Source organism: Myotis daubentonii, chromosome 13 (genome assembly GCF_963259705.1).
Source record: "Myotis daubentonii chromosome 13, mMyoDau2.1, whole genome shotgun sequence".
NCBI classification, from domain to species: Eukaryota; Metazoa; Chordata; class Mammalia; order Chiroptera; family Vespertilionidae; genus Myotis; species Myotis daubentonii.
The window spans coordinates 20,630,794-20,648,215 of NC_081852.1; the positions used below are offsets into that span (position 1 = coordinate 20,630,794).

General features: G+C 41.5%; 1 protein-coding gene across 1 annotated transcript in view; it reads left to right on the forward strand.

Annotated features, from left to right (window-relative positions):
- Positions 1 to 17,422, forward strand: part of MICU1 (mitochondrial calcium uptake 1) — a 170,281-nt gene that overhangs the window by 132,933 nt on the left and 19,926 nt on the right. The window contains exon 11 of the mRNA XM_059662425.1: positions 8,832 to 8,940. Coding sequence (XP_059518408.1) covers positions 8,832 to 8,940 — 109 coding nt within the window. The remainder of the gene's footprint in view (positions 1 to 8,831; positions 8,941 to 17,422) is intronic.

Genomic DNA, 17,422 nt, shown 5'->3' on the forward strand with positions numbered 1-17,422 from the left:
AGAGTGCAGAAGCTGCAAACTTTAATAATTTAGCAAATTGTCCTGGCCAGTGTGACTTAGTTGGTTGAGCATTGTCCCATGCACTAAAGGGTCACCAGTTCGATTCCTAGTCAGGGCATATACCCAGGTTTTGGGCTCGATCCCCCAAAGGGTGTATGCAAAACCAATCAATGTTTCTCTCTCTCCTTCTCCCTTCTTATCTCTCTTTTTTTAAAAATCAATAAAAACATGTTTTTTAAAAAGACCTACTCTCTTTTAGAAACCCAGGCCTGTGCCCTGACTGGGAACCAAACCAGCCATGAGCCCGGCTTCTGGCTGAGCAGTGCTCCCACTGTGGGAGCACACTGACCACCACGGGGCAGCTCCTGCGTTGAGCGGGATCAGGCCAAAACCAGCTCTCCAACATCCCCGGAGGGGTCCTGGATTACGAGAGGGCGCAGGCCAGGCCGAGGGACCCCACTGGTGCACAATCCGGATCGGGGAGGGACACAGGAGGTTGGCCAGCCAGGGAGGGACCACGGAAGGCTCCAGGGTGTGTCCAGCCTGCTTCACTCAGTCCCAATCGGCAAGACCCCAGCAGCAAGCTAAGCTACTGGTCAGAGCATCTGCCCCCTGGTGGTCAGTGCATGTCATAGCGAGCGGTTGAGTGGCCTAAACATATCATTAGCATATTATGCTTTGGTTGGTTGAATGGACGACCAGATGACTGGACACTTAGCATATTAGGCTTTTGTTATATAGGATTATAATAAAACATAAATTATTAATTTCATGCTATCTGTGGATAATATTCACATGGGCTCTCCTATTCACTTATTCTTGCAGATGTTTAAGGGTTGAGCCACATGTGGTCATCAGATCAATGTAAGCACTTAACTCAGGTGATGGATTAATTAATTCCTGGCAGATGAATTTGCTATGACCAATTAAAAGACAAGGCGAGGGAATCCATCCATTACACTGTGTTTATACTCATCCATGGCCTATCAGCACTAAATATCTGCTTTTATAGCTGACTCCAGGTGAAGCCAAATTTTCCTTACCCATCTTCTCATCTATTGCAACTGCTTTTTATTTCTTTAAAAGCTTTATTGATGTACAATTTATATACCAAAAAATTAACCCGTTTTAAGTGTACAGTTCAATGATGTTTAGTAAATTTACAGATTTATGCAATTGTCACTGCAACCCAGTTTTAGAACATTCCCCTCACTTCAAAAATATCTCTCATACCAGTTTACAGTCAATCCCTATTTCCACTCTAGCCACTGACAACCATAAATCCTTTTTTTATCTTTGTAGATTTGACTTTTCTGGACATTTCATATAAATGTTTTCATATAATAATGTAGTCTTTTGTGTCTGGCTTCTTTTACTTACATTTTTGAGGTTTATTCATGTTGCTGATATTAATAGTTTGTTACTTTTTTGTTGCTGTATAGTAAGTAGTATTCTATTGTATGTATATACTGCATTTTATTTATCCATTCACCAGTTTATGAACATTTGAATTGTTTCCAGTTTGGGGTTATTATAAGTAATATCTTTTTGAACATTTGCATACAAGTCTTTATGTAAACCTGTGTTTTTATTTCTCTTAAGAAGATTCCTAGGAGTGGAATGGCTGGGTTGTATGGTAAAATTATATTTAAATTTTTTTTAAGAAATTGTCAAACTGTTGTTCAAAGTAGCTGTACCATGTTACATTTCCACAGCAGTGTGTGAGAGTTCCAGTTTCTCCACATGCTCACAAAAAGTTGTTACTATCTTTATTTTTAAGATTTTTCTTAATTTTTTTATTAATTGATTTTTAGAGAGAAAGAAAAACATCAATTTGTTGTTCCACTTATGGATGCATTAATTGGTTGATTCTTGTATGTACCCTGACCAGGGATCAAACCTGAAACCTTGGCATATCAGGATGATGCTCTGATCAACTGAGCTACCTGGCCAGGGCCATTGCTGTCTTTTTAATAGGTGTGTGGTGGTGTCTCATTGTGTTTTAATTTGCATTTCCCTAATGACTGATGATTCTGAACATCATTTCATGTGCTTATTAGACATTCATATATCTTTTTGGTAAGAAGTCTATTCAAATCTTTCTTTAATTGGGTTATTATTACCATCTCATTGGGTTGTAATAGTTCTTTACATAATTCTGGATACAAGTCCTTTATCAGATATATGATTTTTAAATATTTTCTCCTGGTCTATGATTTGTCTCTTTTCTTAGTGTTTTGAATCACAAAGTTTTTTGGTTGTTTTTTTTTATATATGTTTTTATTAATTTCACAGAGAGAAAGAGGGAGGGAGAGAGAGATAGAAAACATCAATAATAGAGAATGCCCCCTATTGGAGATTGAGCCCAAAACCCAGGCCTGTGCCCTGACTGGGAACCAAACCATGACTTCCTGGTTATGGGTCGATGCTCAACCACTGAGCAACACCAGCCAGGCAGGCGAATCACTTTCAGCATTGGGTCCAGGGGTGCTTTCAGGCCTGCACATAGCATCTTTGCTTATTCACATAACAACTGCCTTCAAAATGGCTGTCACTGGCTAACTGCTTTTCGTTTATCTAAATCAACAGTTTTTCTACCTCTTTAATTGTCTGTAATCATTGTTTCTTTCACACCCTTAGCAACCTTAGCACTCTTGATGGCCTCTTTATGTTTTAAAACTGTGCTAATGGTTAATTTTGCCAGCAACAAAAGCATTCTGTCCTTTGTTGCATGAGAGATGCTTTTTGTCATGCTGGGGTATTAGCTTGAAAGAGGTGTCAGACCTTTGTTCTGTGAATAACTTGGCTGATAACCACATTGTTCGAGATGGGAGACATTCAAGGTTTGACTGTAATGTGATTTGTAGGCCACCATTTTTCTAAATTATCAAATGAATAGTCACGCAATTCAGATTGTCCTAGCTGTCGGTCCTCAAATGATTCTCAGCATAAGCACTCTGGTCTTGAGCTGTATTTTTTAATGTTTCATGATAAATAAATTAACAAACACTAAAGGTTGTCAGAGTAGGGAGCATTTTCACTGTCATGCCTTTTCTGTTTTTGGAATTTTATGTTAACCTATTGGCCTTATAAAACCTTTTCAATAACTCGGGTCCCTATTGTCCCCCTGCCATAAAAATCCACACCTTAACAAGAAAAGTAAAAAACCTTTAGCAAGCCTTTTTTAAAATATACATAACAAAATTTACCATTAAGTGTACAATTCAGTGGCATTAAGTACATTCACACTGTTGTACAGCCATCACCACCATCCATCTCCAGAACTCTTTTTATCTTCTCAGACTGAAACTCTATACTCATCTATAATAATAAAAGCATAATATGCTAATTAGACCAGACAGCTGAATGACCTTCCGGATGAAGCCGGGACTCTGAGGGCCAAGGCAAGCCACTGTGGCTGTGAGGGCTAAGCCCCTTGCACAAATTTCGTGCATCGGGCCTCTAGTTAAACAATAATTCCATATTTTCCCCTCTCCCGAGCCCCTGGCGACTACCATTCTATTCCTGTCTCTGTAAATTTAACTACACTAAATACCTCCCATATTTGGAATCATACAACATTTGATCTTTTGTAATTGGCTTATTTCACTTGGCATAATGTCTTCAAGGTTCATCCATGTTACATAGCATGTGTCAAAATGTCATTTTCTGACTGAATAATATTTTATTACATCAAGTTTATTATCCATTCATCTATTGATGGACACTTGGGTTGTTTTCAACTCTGCATATCTTTTGATGAAGGGAGGAGAAGATGGTATTAGTGTATCCATCCACCAGCAGCTGATATTGTAGAACCTGTAATTCTCCATAAGGTCGATTCTAGCCTAGTGCTTACCTTAGCATATTGTGGCATTCATAGAAGGAATGAGCCCTACATCTGGATGCTCTAAGTCAGTGGTCACCAACCTTTCAGACCTCGTGGATCACCGGTGGTCCGCGGACCACCAGTTGGCAACCACTGCTCTAAGTCAAGGCCAAGAAAATGACCTCAAGTTATGGAAAAATTATTTAGTATAGACCTTCCATTTCACTGCCAAATATTATGGAGCTTGGTACAGAGTAGGTATTCTATACATGTTTGAATAAATGCTTTATCCACACTATTGTTCATAATTGCCCAAAACTAGAAACAGCCCAAATAGAATGGATAAATTGTGGTATGTTTACACAATGGAATAGTCATAGCAATAAAAATTAATGAACGCCCTAGCTGGCTTGGCTCAGTGGATAGAGCGTCAGCCTGTGGACTAAGGGGTCCCAGGTTCAATTCTGGCCAAGGGCACATGCCTGGGTTGCGGGCTCGACCCCCAGTGGGGGGCATGCAGGAGGCAGCCGATCAATGATTCTCTTTCATCATCGATGTTTCTGACTCTCTCCTTCTCCCTTCCTCTCTGAAATCAATAAAAATATAAAAATATATTTTAAAAGAAATTAATGAACTACATATATACACAAAAATATGGACAAATCTTAAAGAGAAAAGCCATATATACTATAATCATGTGCCGCTAAACAACAGGGATATGTTCTGAGAAATGCGTAGTTAGGCAATTCATCATTGTGCAAACATTATAGAGTGTACTTACACAGACTTATAGCCTGCTGCGCAGCTAGGTTATATGTTACGTAGTCTGTTGCTCCTAGCCTAACCTGTTATGTACTGAACTAGAGACCCAGTGCATGAATTCATTACCCTGGCTGGTAATCAAGTCCTATCTGGGGGCCGGCCAGTCACGTTGAGGAACCCTGGGAGGTTGGCTGGCCTGCCCCCTGATTGAGGCTCAGAGGGAGGGACTGTGGGAGGTTGGCCAGCCAGCCAAGGAGGGGGGCTGAGGGGAGGGGCCGCAGGAGGTTGGCTGTGGGAGCACACTGACCACCAGGGGGCAACTCCTGCATTGAGCGTCTGCCCCCTGGTGGTCAGTGCACATCATAGCAACTGGTCAACAGATTGTTCCAGTCATTCCAGTCATTCGGTCGTTGCTGGGGTCCAACCCCAGCAGGTCCAGGGGTTCTTCAAAGGTGTAGACGGAGTCCGCGAAGAAGGAATGACACAGAGACAGCGTTCAGTTGATCAGCATTGTTGGGTTCTCTTGCCTGGTTCTATTGCCAGGTTCTGTAGCTTCTCCAGCCAGGTTCAGTCACCAGGTTCTAGTCAGGTTCTCTTGCCATGTTCTGTCCAGGTTCTGTAGCCAGGTTCTGTCTCTAGGTTCTTCAGCCAGGTTCTCTCGCTAGGTTCTGTCTCTAGGTTCTGTGGCCAGTTTCTGTCCAGGATCTTTTGCCATGTTCTCCAGCAAAGTTCTTCTGTCTCTAGGTTCTGTGTAGGTTCTGTGTCTAGGTTCTGTGTCCTGTTGTCTTGTTACATCTGTATGTATACCAGTTGAATCCAATCCTATCAATCTCTATTCCAAAGGTTAGGGCGTTTCTTATCTCCATTCCAGGGAGTAAAGATTGTTCATAGTTAAAGTGATTAACTACCCGCCTGGCACTTAGTTAAGGGGTTTTATTCCCTCCCTAACTTCAGGGGAAAATCCCTACCTGGGGAAACAACCTTTCTCAGAGAGGTGACCTTGGTTAAAACACATAGTGCCAAGAAGGTGAGCAAACATATTAAGAACAGTATGCCATATATACCAGGTCCCTTGAAACAGCAAGGATGGACCGGCTCCCGGCAGGTCGTAACAGTTGCTTAGGCTTTTATATATATAGACTAGAGGCCCGGTGCATAAAAAATTGTGCACTCGGGGGTAGGGGGTCTCTCAGCCCGGCCTATGCCCTCTCGCAGCCTGGGACCCCTCGGGGGTGACCACTTGCTGGCTTAGGCCTGCTCCCCGGGGGATTGGGCCTAAGATGGCAATCAGACATCCCTCTGGCAGCCCTCGGGGGATGCCCACTTGCCAGCAGGGAGCAGACCTAAGCTGCAGTCGGACATCCTTAGCGCTGCTGAGGAGGCAGGAGAGGCTCCCACCACCACCGCTGTACTGGCAGCCATCAGCCTGACTTGTGGCTGAGCAGAGCTCCCTGCTGTGAGAGCGACTGACCACCAGAGGGCAGCTCCTGCATTGAGCGTCTTCCCCCTGGTGGTCAGTGTGTGTCATAGTGACCAGTCATTCCCAGTCTTTCTGCTGTTAGGGTCAGTTTGCATATTACCCTTTTACTATATAGGATAGAGGACTGGTGCATGGGTGGGGGCTGGCTGGTTTGCCCTGAAGGGTGATCCGGATCAGGGTGGGGGTCCCGCTTGGGTGCCTGGCCAGCCTGGATGACAGGTTGATGGCTGTTTGCAGCTGGTCACACCCCCTTCAGAGTGGCGGTCCCCACTGGGGTGCCTGGCCAGTCTGGGTGAGGGGCTGAGGGCCGTTTTCAGGCTGGCGGGCGACTGAAGCTCCCAGCCTCTTTTTTTTTCTTTTTTTTTTTATTCTGGGATTTATTTACCTTCTATAGCTGTCACTGGAGCTGAGAGCCGGCTCCAGCTCTGAGGCTGTGGCTGGCTGAAAGCAGGTATCTGGGTTTGTTTAGCTTCTATAATTGAAACTCTGTTGCCATCACTGGCGCTCTAAGCTCTGAGCCCGCTGGCGGCTGAAAGCAGGTTTCTGGGTTTGTTTAGCTTCTATAATTGCAACATTGTTGTATCTGGAGCTCAGAGCTGGGCTGCAGCAGGCAGGGAACCTTGGCTTCCTCCGTCACTGGAGCAACCAAGCCTCATGTTCGCTTCAGCTGCGTGGCTGTTGGCCGCCATCTTGGTTGGCAGTTAATTTGCATATCTCGCTGATTAGCCAATGGGAAGGGTAGCGAAGTTACGGTTAATTACCATGTTTCTCTATTATTAGATAGGATACTGTAGGCAATTGTAGTACAATGGTAAGTATTTGTGTATCAAAATATATCTAACTACAGAAACACATAGTATGTGCTATGCTTTCATACAACTGACAGTTGGCAGCCCAGTAGGTTTGTTTACACCAGCATCACCACAAACGTGAGTAATGCATAGCACTATGATGTTACCAAGGCTACATGGGATAGGAATTTTTCAGCTACATTGTAATGTTATGGGACCATTGTCATATATACAGTCATTGTTGACTGAAACATCATTATGCGGTCCCTGACTGTAGAATACATACTTCATGATTCATTTATAAAGTTCAGAAAAGACATAACTAAACTCTTGCTTCTGTTTAAAATGCATTAATGGATAACATATAGTGCTATTTTTTAAAGACAATGAAATGTAGCCCCTAAAAATCAGAAAAATGATTACCACTGAGAAGAAAAGAGGCTTATGGTTGGGAAGGGCCATGTTGGTGAGACAGAGGGAGGCTTCTTCTGGGATGCTGATAAGAGTCTGTTCCTTGACCTGAATAGAGGTTTTATGGATGTTCATTTTACAACAGTTGTACACTTATGTTTTTCTGTACCTTTTTTTTAAAGATACATTTTTACTGATTTTTTTATAGAGAGAGGAAGGGAAAAAGAAAGAAACGTCAATTGGTTGCCTCCCACACACAGCCTGACCTGGGATTAAACCCAAAACCTGGGTATGTGCCCTGACCAGGAATCAAACTGGTGATCTTTCAGTGCATGGGACAATGTTCAACCAACTAAACCCTACCGGCCAAGGCTGTGCCTTTATATATGGTCATCATATTCCATAAGAAAAAGTTTAAATTCTTTGATTCTTGGGGAATAAACTATAAAAGATCATGTGATAGAATTATACATTCAGTAGTTTACTTCTTCGTTTGATTGATAAAATAAGAAAGATAACATTGACCCAGTTTGCAGAATACTAGCAAAGTACTATGGATTGTCTATCTTAAGGTTTCCTTATTACTGAGATATCGTTGTGGACTCCTGGACTCTGTGGTTTGAGGAAATGGAAATTGGAAGAGCAGCAGCGCTAAGTGGAAGCCACTCAACATTTGCAATCCATTAAGGACCTGATTTTTCATTAAAAGGCGTTGATCTCAATGTCTCTTCAGTGTTAATTACTTCTTAGAAATTGTATTCATTCCATCACAACTTGATGTGTGCGAAGTGGGAAATGGAAAATAGGACAAATCTTCCTCCCTGTAAGGGAATTCCCTGTAGCCCCTATTTATATAACTATTCTCTCTTGAGCCTTCATAGAACATAGAATTTGAGGTCAACAAATCTTTGACTGGCTTTTGAAAAGAATTTCTTCATTCACAGAATTTCATCAGATTAAAATTAAGTGGCAAATTGCTTTATCCGTAGCTTTTAAATTGAGATAATGAACAGCTTCCCAAGTCCTTGGGTTCTACATTCTGAAACCGTTCCAGTGTATATCACTGATTTGGGGTGATTCTTTAATTAGCTTAAGCTTCAAAAAGCTTAGTTAGCCTTGTAAGTAGATTATTTAAATCGAAGTCCTGACTCTGGTCTTAAGATGTATGACAGATCAAGTGGCTACAGCTCATTTAGGAAATGTCAAAATAGATGATTGTGACTAACTTCAAGGCCCAGTTTGAAATATTTTCTTTATTTTTTTTTAAATATTTTCATTAAAGATATCCAGCCACCACTGTAACAGTGAAAGCAATCTTGTCATATTTTACATGTGAGAGGAAAGCAATTAGCCAGCTTTTTTTCCTCTGAGTAAAATTCTAGAGTTTTATTCCCCGGTTGTGTTCAAATTTGACATTCCTTGACTAATTTATTCAGTCTCTGTTCTAGACATAGCATACATTTCTTGTTGATAGACATGAATAACAGCCTAGTTTCTACATTTTATGCAGCTTTTTGTTCGAGGTTCCTGCCTTACTTTGCACTCTCTCTTCTTCCAGGGTCTGACATTTCAGGAAGTGGAGAACTTCTTTACTTTCCTAAAGAATATTAATGATGTGGACACTGCATTGAGCTTTTACCACATGGCTGGGGCATCTCTTGATAAAGGTAATTAAACCCAAAAGTTTTTTTCTGTTTTGTTGACATCCTATCCCTGAGTTTCACCTTGAGAGGCCAAGCTCAGCAAATATATTTTCTTGTGCTAAAGACTAAAGTCAAGGCAGTATAGGGGAATAAATGGTGATGGAAGGAGACCAGACTTGAGGTGGTGAACACACAATACAGAGTACAGGTGATGTGTTGTGGAATTGTGCACCGGAAACCTGTATAATTTTGTGAACCAGTGTCACCCCAATAAATTCAGTAAATATAGGGTGGGGTGAGGTTACATTTTTTAAAAATTATAGTCAAGACAGGTACCCATCTTTAAATGATTAGCCTTAGAAGTAGTCATCTAAGCTGAGGTACAGTGCATGAAACTTCTGAACTTCTCCATCGGAGCCAGAGATTACATACATAATGTGAAACTAAAATCACTCTTCTTTTTTTTTTTAATATATTTTATTGATTTTTTACAGAGAGAAAGGGAGAAGGATAGAGAGTCAGAAACATCAATAAGAGAGAAACATTGATCAGCTGCCTCTTGCACACACCCCCACTGGGGATGTGCCTGCAACCAAGGCACATGCCCTCGACCGGAATCGAACCTGGGACCTTTCAGTCCGCAGGCCGACGCTCTATCCACTGAGCCAAACCGGTTAGGGCAATCACTCTTCTTTTTAATTCATTCTTTGGTGAGAAGGAATGGCTTGATTTATATCTTGTATTAAAGTTTGTTGGGTTGTTGTTGTTGTTGTTAAAGGGTAAAATTATTGCTCTGAAAATAGCACCACCTATGGGCTTTATACAAATTCAGTTCCAGTTTGTACAGGCAGTGAGAGAGAGCTGGAGGAATTGAAAATACAATTTTCTTCCAATATTTTATGATGAAAATTTTCAGACATTTAGAAAAGTTGAAATAATTATTGGAAGAACATCCATATATATGGCTCAATTAACATTTTGCTGTTCTAGTACTTCCCTGATAGTCCTCTATCAGTCTCTTAATTTTTTTGGTGCATTCAAATTAATACAGACTTAAGCACATTCACTCCTGAATACTTCACCATAAATACTAACTGAAGTTCAGTATTCGTTTAAAGTTCCCTTGTGCTCCTTCAGAGTCAATTCTGCCTCCACTCACCAAGAAGCAACCTTAATTCTGTTCATTTCCCCACCATAGTTTAATTTTGTTTATTCTAGAACCTCATAAAAATGGAATTATACAGTGTACACTCTTTAAAGTTTTTCTTAGCCTATCTTTGAGATCCATTCATATTGTTGCATGTACAATAGTTTTTTCCTTTTTTATGAATAGTAATCCATTTTATGAATACTCCACAATTTACCTTTTGTTGGACATATTGGCTGTTTCCAGTTATTGGCTATCTTGAGTAAAGCTGCTATAAACAGCCTTCTGTTAGTCTTTATGCAGATACGTATTTTCATTTCTCTTGGATAAATACCCAAGAGAATTGTTGGGTACAAGAGAAATGAATATTTCTTTATAAAAAAAACTATGAGACTTTTTTTCACAGTGTATCTGTTTACACTCTCACCAACAATGTGCAGCAGTTCAAGTTGTTCCACGTTCTTGTTAATAATTGGTTAACAACAGTTTCTTTTAATTTAAGTGATTTTAGAGTTTATATAAAGGTAACTCGTTGTTTTAATTTGTATTTCCCTGATGACTTCTGCTGTTAAGCAACTTTTTGTGTTAGTATTCATATATCTTTTTGGTGAAGTGTCTGTTCAAATCTTTTGCCCATTTTTATTAGATTGCTTGTCTTATTATTTAATTGTGGAAGATCTTGATATATTTTAGATGCAAGTCCTATATTAAATCTATATTTTGTGACTATTTTTCTAGCCTGTGGCTTGCCTATTCACTTTCTGAATGGTGTAGTTTGATTAACAGAAGCTTTTTTTTTATTTTGATAAAGTGTAATTCATTCAATTTAATTTTTTATTATTATTTTCTGGTCCTAATAACCCTTTACCACCAAACTATGAAGAGCATTAGTGTTTTAATTCTTATTTTTTATATATGATCCATCTCTAATTTCTATATATTGTGTGAAGTCAAAGTCAAGATTTTTTTTACATAGATATCCAGTAGTACCAGCACCATTTGTCAAAAGGCCCTCCATCTGTTTGCTTTGGCACCTTTATCAAAAATCAAATGACCTTTTAACTATATTAGTAAATCTATTTTATAGCTCTCTATTCTGTTACATTTATCTAATGTCTTTCTTTATGCCCAGGTTCACTGTCTTGATCACTGTAGCTTTATAGAAAGTCTTAAAGTAGTAGAAGGTATTATAAATCCTCCCAACTTGATTCTTCTTTTTAAGATTACTTTACATATTTTAGTTTCTTTGTATTTCCATATAAATATTAGAAATAGCTTGTCTCTTTCTATGTAAAAAAGAGGTGAGACTTATGATTACAATAACATTTAATACGTAGATTAATTTGGAGTGAACTGACATCTTAGTGATCATGAGTCTTCCTTCGTGAGCATACTCTATCTCTCCATTATTTTAGGTCTTCTCTCAGCAGTAGTTTTTTAAATACACAAGTCTTGTACATATTTTTTAAATGTATGCATAAATATTTTATGTTTTGATGCTATTATAAATGGAATATTCATTTCATTTCCCAACTGTTTGCTGTTGCTATTAAAATACAATTGATTTTTCTATATTGAGCTTGTATTCTGCAGCTTGCTAAATTTGATTATTCTCCTCGTTGTTTTGTGAATTCCTTAGGTTTTTCTGTGAAAGAAATCTGCAAACAGTTTCACCTCTCCTTTTTTTATATTAATCCCTTCTTTTCAATCACCAGTAAAACGTTGAATACAAGTGGTGAGAGTGGTCATCCTTGGTTCTGCCTGATTTTAGATGTAAAGCATTCAATACGTCACCATTAAGTTGGATATTAGACTGTTCGTAGATGCCCATTATCAAATTAAGAAAAAATCTTTTTCTTCCTAATTTAAAAAGGATTTGTATCAAATGGTGTTGAATCTTGTCAAATACTTTATATATACACCTGTATAAAATCTTTATTTTCTTAAATACGGTAGATTATATTATCTCTTATTGTCCTGAATGAAACCCAACTTTGTAATGATGTATTAGGCTTTTTATATATTGGTAGATATGATTTGCTATCATTTTGTTAAGTATTGAGGGATATTGGCATATAATTTTCTCTTTTGCAATGTCTTCAGGTTTTGTATGAGTATACTATCCTCATAAACTGTACTGGGGAGAATTTTCTTCCTTATTTTCAGGTGAACTTCCCCCAAGGGGTCCTGGACTGTGACCTCTTCCCTCCACCGCCCCCCGTGCACAAATTTCAGGCACCATGCCCTCTAGTAAAAAAATGAAAGTACATTTTTTAATTTCCAAATATTTTGTTCTTTCTAGATATATTCTTTTTTATTTCTAATTTAATTTCATTGTAGTCAGGGAATCTACACTAATAAAAGAGAAACATGGTAATTGGCGTACGACCGCTATCCTTCCCATTGGCTAATCAGCGAGATACACAAATTAACTGACAGCCAAGATGGTGACCGGCAGCCAGGCAGCTTAAACTGAACATGAGGCTTGCTTGCTTCAGTGACGGCAGACTCCAACGTTCCCCGCCTGCCGCTGCAGGCCTCTGAGTGGGCAGTTTGAAACATAGTAACATAGAGAAGCTAAAAAAAACTCCAGAAACCTGCTTTCAGCGAGCTGGGATCTCAGAGTTGGAGTTGATACAGAGTTTTGATTGTAGAACACAAACAAGCCTGGGCCGGAGGGTTTCCGCTTTCCCAGCAGCAGAGGCCACAGAGCTGGAGCCACAGCTAAAGCTGGCCCAGAATAAAAAAGAAAAAAAAGGAGCGGTTGGGAGCTTCAGTCACCCGACAGCCTGAAAACAGCCCTCAGCCCCTCACCCAGACTGGCCAGGCACCCCAGTGGGGACCCCCACCCTGATCCAGGACACCCTTCAAGGAAAACCACCAGCCCCCCCCCCCCCCCCGCCCTGCACCAGGCCTCTATGCTATATAGTAAAAGGGTAATATGCCTCCCAGCACCGGGATCAACGGAGCCGAGAGGCAGCCTGGCACTGGGATCAGCGTGACAGGGGGCAGCACCCAAACCCCCTGATCTGCCCTGCTCTGTGTGTGACAGGGTGCGGCACCCCAACCCCCCTCCCAAGGGCCCTGCTCTGTGTGTGATGGGGTAGAGCCATAACCTCCCCATCAGCCCTGCCCTGAGTGTGACAGTGGCGGCGCCCCAACACCCTAATCGGCCCTGCTCTGTGGGTGATAGAGGGCGGTGCCCCAACCCCCCCGCCCCCCCACGGGCCCTGCTCTGTGTGTGACGGGGTAGAGCCATAACCTCCCCATTAGCCCTGCTCTGTGTGTGATAGGGGACGGTGCCACAACTCCCCTATCGGCCCTACTCTGTGAGTGACAGGGGGGAGCTCCCCAACCCCCTGATGGGCCCTGCTCTGTGCGTGACAGGGTACGGAGCCCCAACCCCCCTGATGGGCCCTGCTCTGTGCATGACAGGGGGCAGCGCCCCAACCCCCTGATTGGTTCTGCTCTGTGCGTGACATGGGTGGTGCTGCAACCTCCCCATCGACCCTGCCTTGAGTGTGACAGGGGGCAGTGCCCCAACCCCCTGATGGGCCCTGCTCTGTGCGTGACAGGGGGCAGCGTCCCAACCCCCTGATGGGCCCTGCTCTGTGCATGACAGGGGGCGGTGCCCCAACCCCCTAATCAGACCTACCCTGAGCGTGACTGAGGGTGGCATCACAACCTCCCAATTCGCCCTGCTCTGTGCATGACAGGGGGCGGCGCCCCAACTCCCCAATCAGCCCTGCTCTGAGCCCGACCAGGGGCTGCACCTAGGGATTGGGCCTGCCCTCTGCCACCCGGGAGCAGGCCTAAGCCAGCAGGTCGTTATCTCCCGAGGGGTCCCAGACTTCGAGAGGGCACAGCCGGGCTGAGGGACCCCGCCTCCCCCCCGAGTGCACAAATTTTTGTGCACCGGGCCTCTAGTCCTATATAATAAAAGGCTAATATGCAAATCGACTGAAGGGTAAAATATCTCTATCACATGTATTTATACTTCTACATGCACATCTTTATTTACATCTACATGTACTAGTATACACCAAGTGTTTTATTATGTACTTTTAAAAAAATCTCCAAAACATAATTTCAAATATTTTCATAATTTCTACCCTATATATGATGCACCATAGTTTAACAATTGCTCTCTTTCTTACAATTACATTTTCCTATTGTTAACATTATAAACAATGCTGCAATGTAGCTTTGGGCATAGTTTTTCACAATTTTGTCAATGTAATTCAATATATTTTATAACAGCTTATTAAGACTAGAATATCCCATCAAAATATCAAAAAAGTAGTAGTTGGTTTCCTTGTTTATTTGTTTAAAATAATACCACCTCTGACCTTTGTAGAATCCTTTGAAAAAACTGGATGATGACGTGGAAGTTATATGTGTGTGTGTAGTTCCTCAAGGCCTTTTCTCCAGAATAGCTTTGGTTATATTGCTCTATTTTTTTAAAATATGTTTTTATTGATTTCGAGAGAGAGAGAAAGGGAAAGGGAGAGAGAGATAGAAACATCAATGAGATAGAAACATCAATCAGCTGCCTCCTGCCCTGGGGATGGAACCTACAAACTGGACATGTGACCTGACTGGGAATCAAACAGATGACCTCTTGATTCCTGGGTCGACGCTCAACCACTGAGCACACCAGTCAAGCTATATTGCTCTATTTCACAAAACAGATTCGACAGCATTTGCAGACTCAAAGATACCAGATTTAATCACTTATTGTAAAAGTAAAATTAATAAGCTCCTCTTTCATATGCATACCTTTTTTGAAAAGCCCAACTAAAGATAATAGAATTGCTTTAAAGAACAGTTATGTAGGATGAATCACTGTCCATGCTAAAATTATAGGATGTATAAAATAGAATGATTCAGGGTAGTAGTGGCAAAAAGTGCTTTCAAATTGCTTCAGGCCATTTTCAGGGATGTTTAGTATCCATATAATCCATGCCTCATTACCCTTGCTAAAGAGGCAGTGGTACAAGTGTACAGTCATATCTGATATCCAAAAAATGTGTTTGACATTTGTTTTGACTGCTTAGTTATATCTGTATAACTTTGGGTGCCCTGCATGTAGAAGGGTAAATATCTAGAGGAAAGTGGCCCAGATTCATGCTCAGTAACAGGGAGAAACCAAGTGTATTCATTTCTCAGAGCTACCATAACAAATTACACAAACTTGCTGATTTAAAGTAACAGAAACTTATTCTTCCTCAGTTCTAAGGGCCCCCAATTCAATATGAAGATATTGCAGGGCCATGCTCCCTCTAGGCTCTAAGGAAGGGCCCTCCTTTGCTTCTTCCAGCTTCTGGTGGCTTGTCGTTCCTTGCCTTGTGGCTGCATAACTCCAGTCACTGCTTCTGGCTTCACATGCCCTTCCCTCCTTCTCCGTCTATGTCCTTCTTCTGTATGTCTCTTTTTAGGATACTTGTCATTGGATTTAGGGCCCAGCTGGGTCATCTTTAACCCAGATCTCATATCAAGATCCTTAACTTGATTACATCTGCAAAGACCCTTCTTCCGGAGTCTCATTCACAAGTTCCAGGCGCTAAGATGGGGAAATGTCTTTTGGGGCCACCCTTTAACCCACTGTAGCAAACAAGAACTAAGTATCCCTCACATGTAGTCCACAACATAAGGCAAAAGCAAACACCAAAAAAGTGAATTTAATTTACTGTGAGGATATTTGTATTGTCTGTTTAAAAACTGTTCTCTTAGAAACCTAATTATACTCTTCACCTGGTCATTTCTATTTATCCTTCAGGTCTCAATTCAAATGTCACTTCCTCAGAGAGGCCTCTAGTGCATTCCACTGTTCTTCCCCAGTCCTTCGCTCTGCCAGATGTGCCCATCTCCTGCAGGCTCTCCTTGCATTCTCCCCTTTGCTCTTAAAACCCTCCTGATCCTGAAAGTCCTGCTAGTGATTTTTCCATTGGTTTGAGTCCTATACAAATTCTCCCTCCACAGAATTATGGAATTTTATTGCTGAGATGAATCTTACAAGAGAGGAAGAAACGTGTATTGGTTAAGAATCCAGGTTCTGAAGTCATATTGTCTGGATTTGAATTTTGGCTCCGTCATTTACTAGCTGAGTAGCTTTGGGCAACTTCTAATTTAGTTTCTATGCTTTTAAAATCAAGATAAGACCCACGTCATAAGGTATTAACCTTGTGCCTATCATTTGGTGAATGTTTAATAAGTGTCAGCCGCTTCCATTATGAATGTTTAATAAATGTTGATAAACGAGATTTAGTGCGATTCATCCATTTATTCAGCCAACGGTATAGGCACTGTTATAGTAGCTGGGCACAGGGTTCTACCCTATAGATGCTCACAGTCTAATAAGGAAGGAAGATAAGTATACAGGCTGGTCAAGTGCTAATTAAATAAGAAGATTAAAAGTGGAGCCTCTCGCCCTGGCCAGCATTGCTCAATGGTTAGAGTGTCAGCCTGAACACCAGAGGGTTGAGGGTTCAATTCCCAGTCGAGGGCATGTACCACGGTTGCAGGTTTGATTCCGGCCCTGGTCAGGGCACATGTGGGAGGCAATCAGTCAACATGTCTGTCTTACATCTATATTTCTCTTCCTCTTCTCTTCTCTTCTCTTCTCTTCTCTTCTCTTCTCTTCTCTTCTCTTCTCCTCTCCTCTCCTCTCCTCTCCTCTCCTCTCCTCTCCTCTCCTCTCCTCTCCTCTCCTCTCCTCTTCTCTTCTCTTCTCTTCTCTTCTCTTCTCTTCTCTTCCCTTCCCTTCCCTTCCCTTCCCTTCTCTTCCCTCCTTCCCTCCCTCCCTCCCTCCCTCACATCCCCCTCCCTACCACTCTCTCTAAAAATTAATGGGCCCTAGCCAGTTTGGCTCAGTGGATAGAGCATCGACCTGTGGACTGAAGGATCCCAGGTTTGATTCTGGTCAAGGGCACATGCCCGGGTTGTGGGCTTGATCCCCAGTAGGGGGCATGCAGGAGGCAGCCAATCAATGATTCTCTGTCATCATTGATGTTTCCATCTCTCTCTCCCTTTCCCTCTGAAATCAATTAAGTATATTTAAAAAAATATTTTTTAAATCAATGGGAAAAAATGTCTTCACTCCTTGGGTGAGGATTAAAAAAAAAAAGTGGAGCCTCTGACCCATATTGGGGGTGGGATTGAGATAGAGTAGGGCAGGGGTAGAGACAGGAATACTTCTGTCTGCCTTCTGTTCTCAGTCTCAGCTGTCTTTATTTTTTCCAAAAGGTTAGGACCTTCAGAAATTGGCACCTTTTTAATGGCCCTGGCACTGTTTCTTCTTTGGCTGTTTTAGAACTTGCAAATAGACATAATTCAGCATGGAATTTCCCAAACAGCATT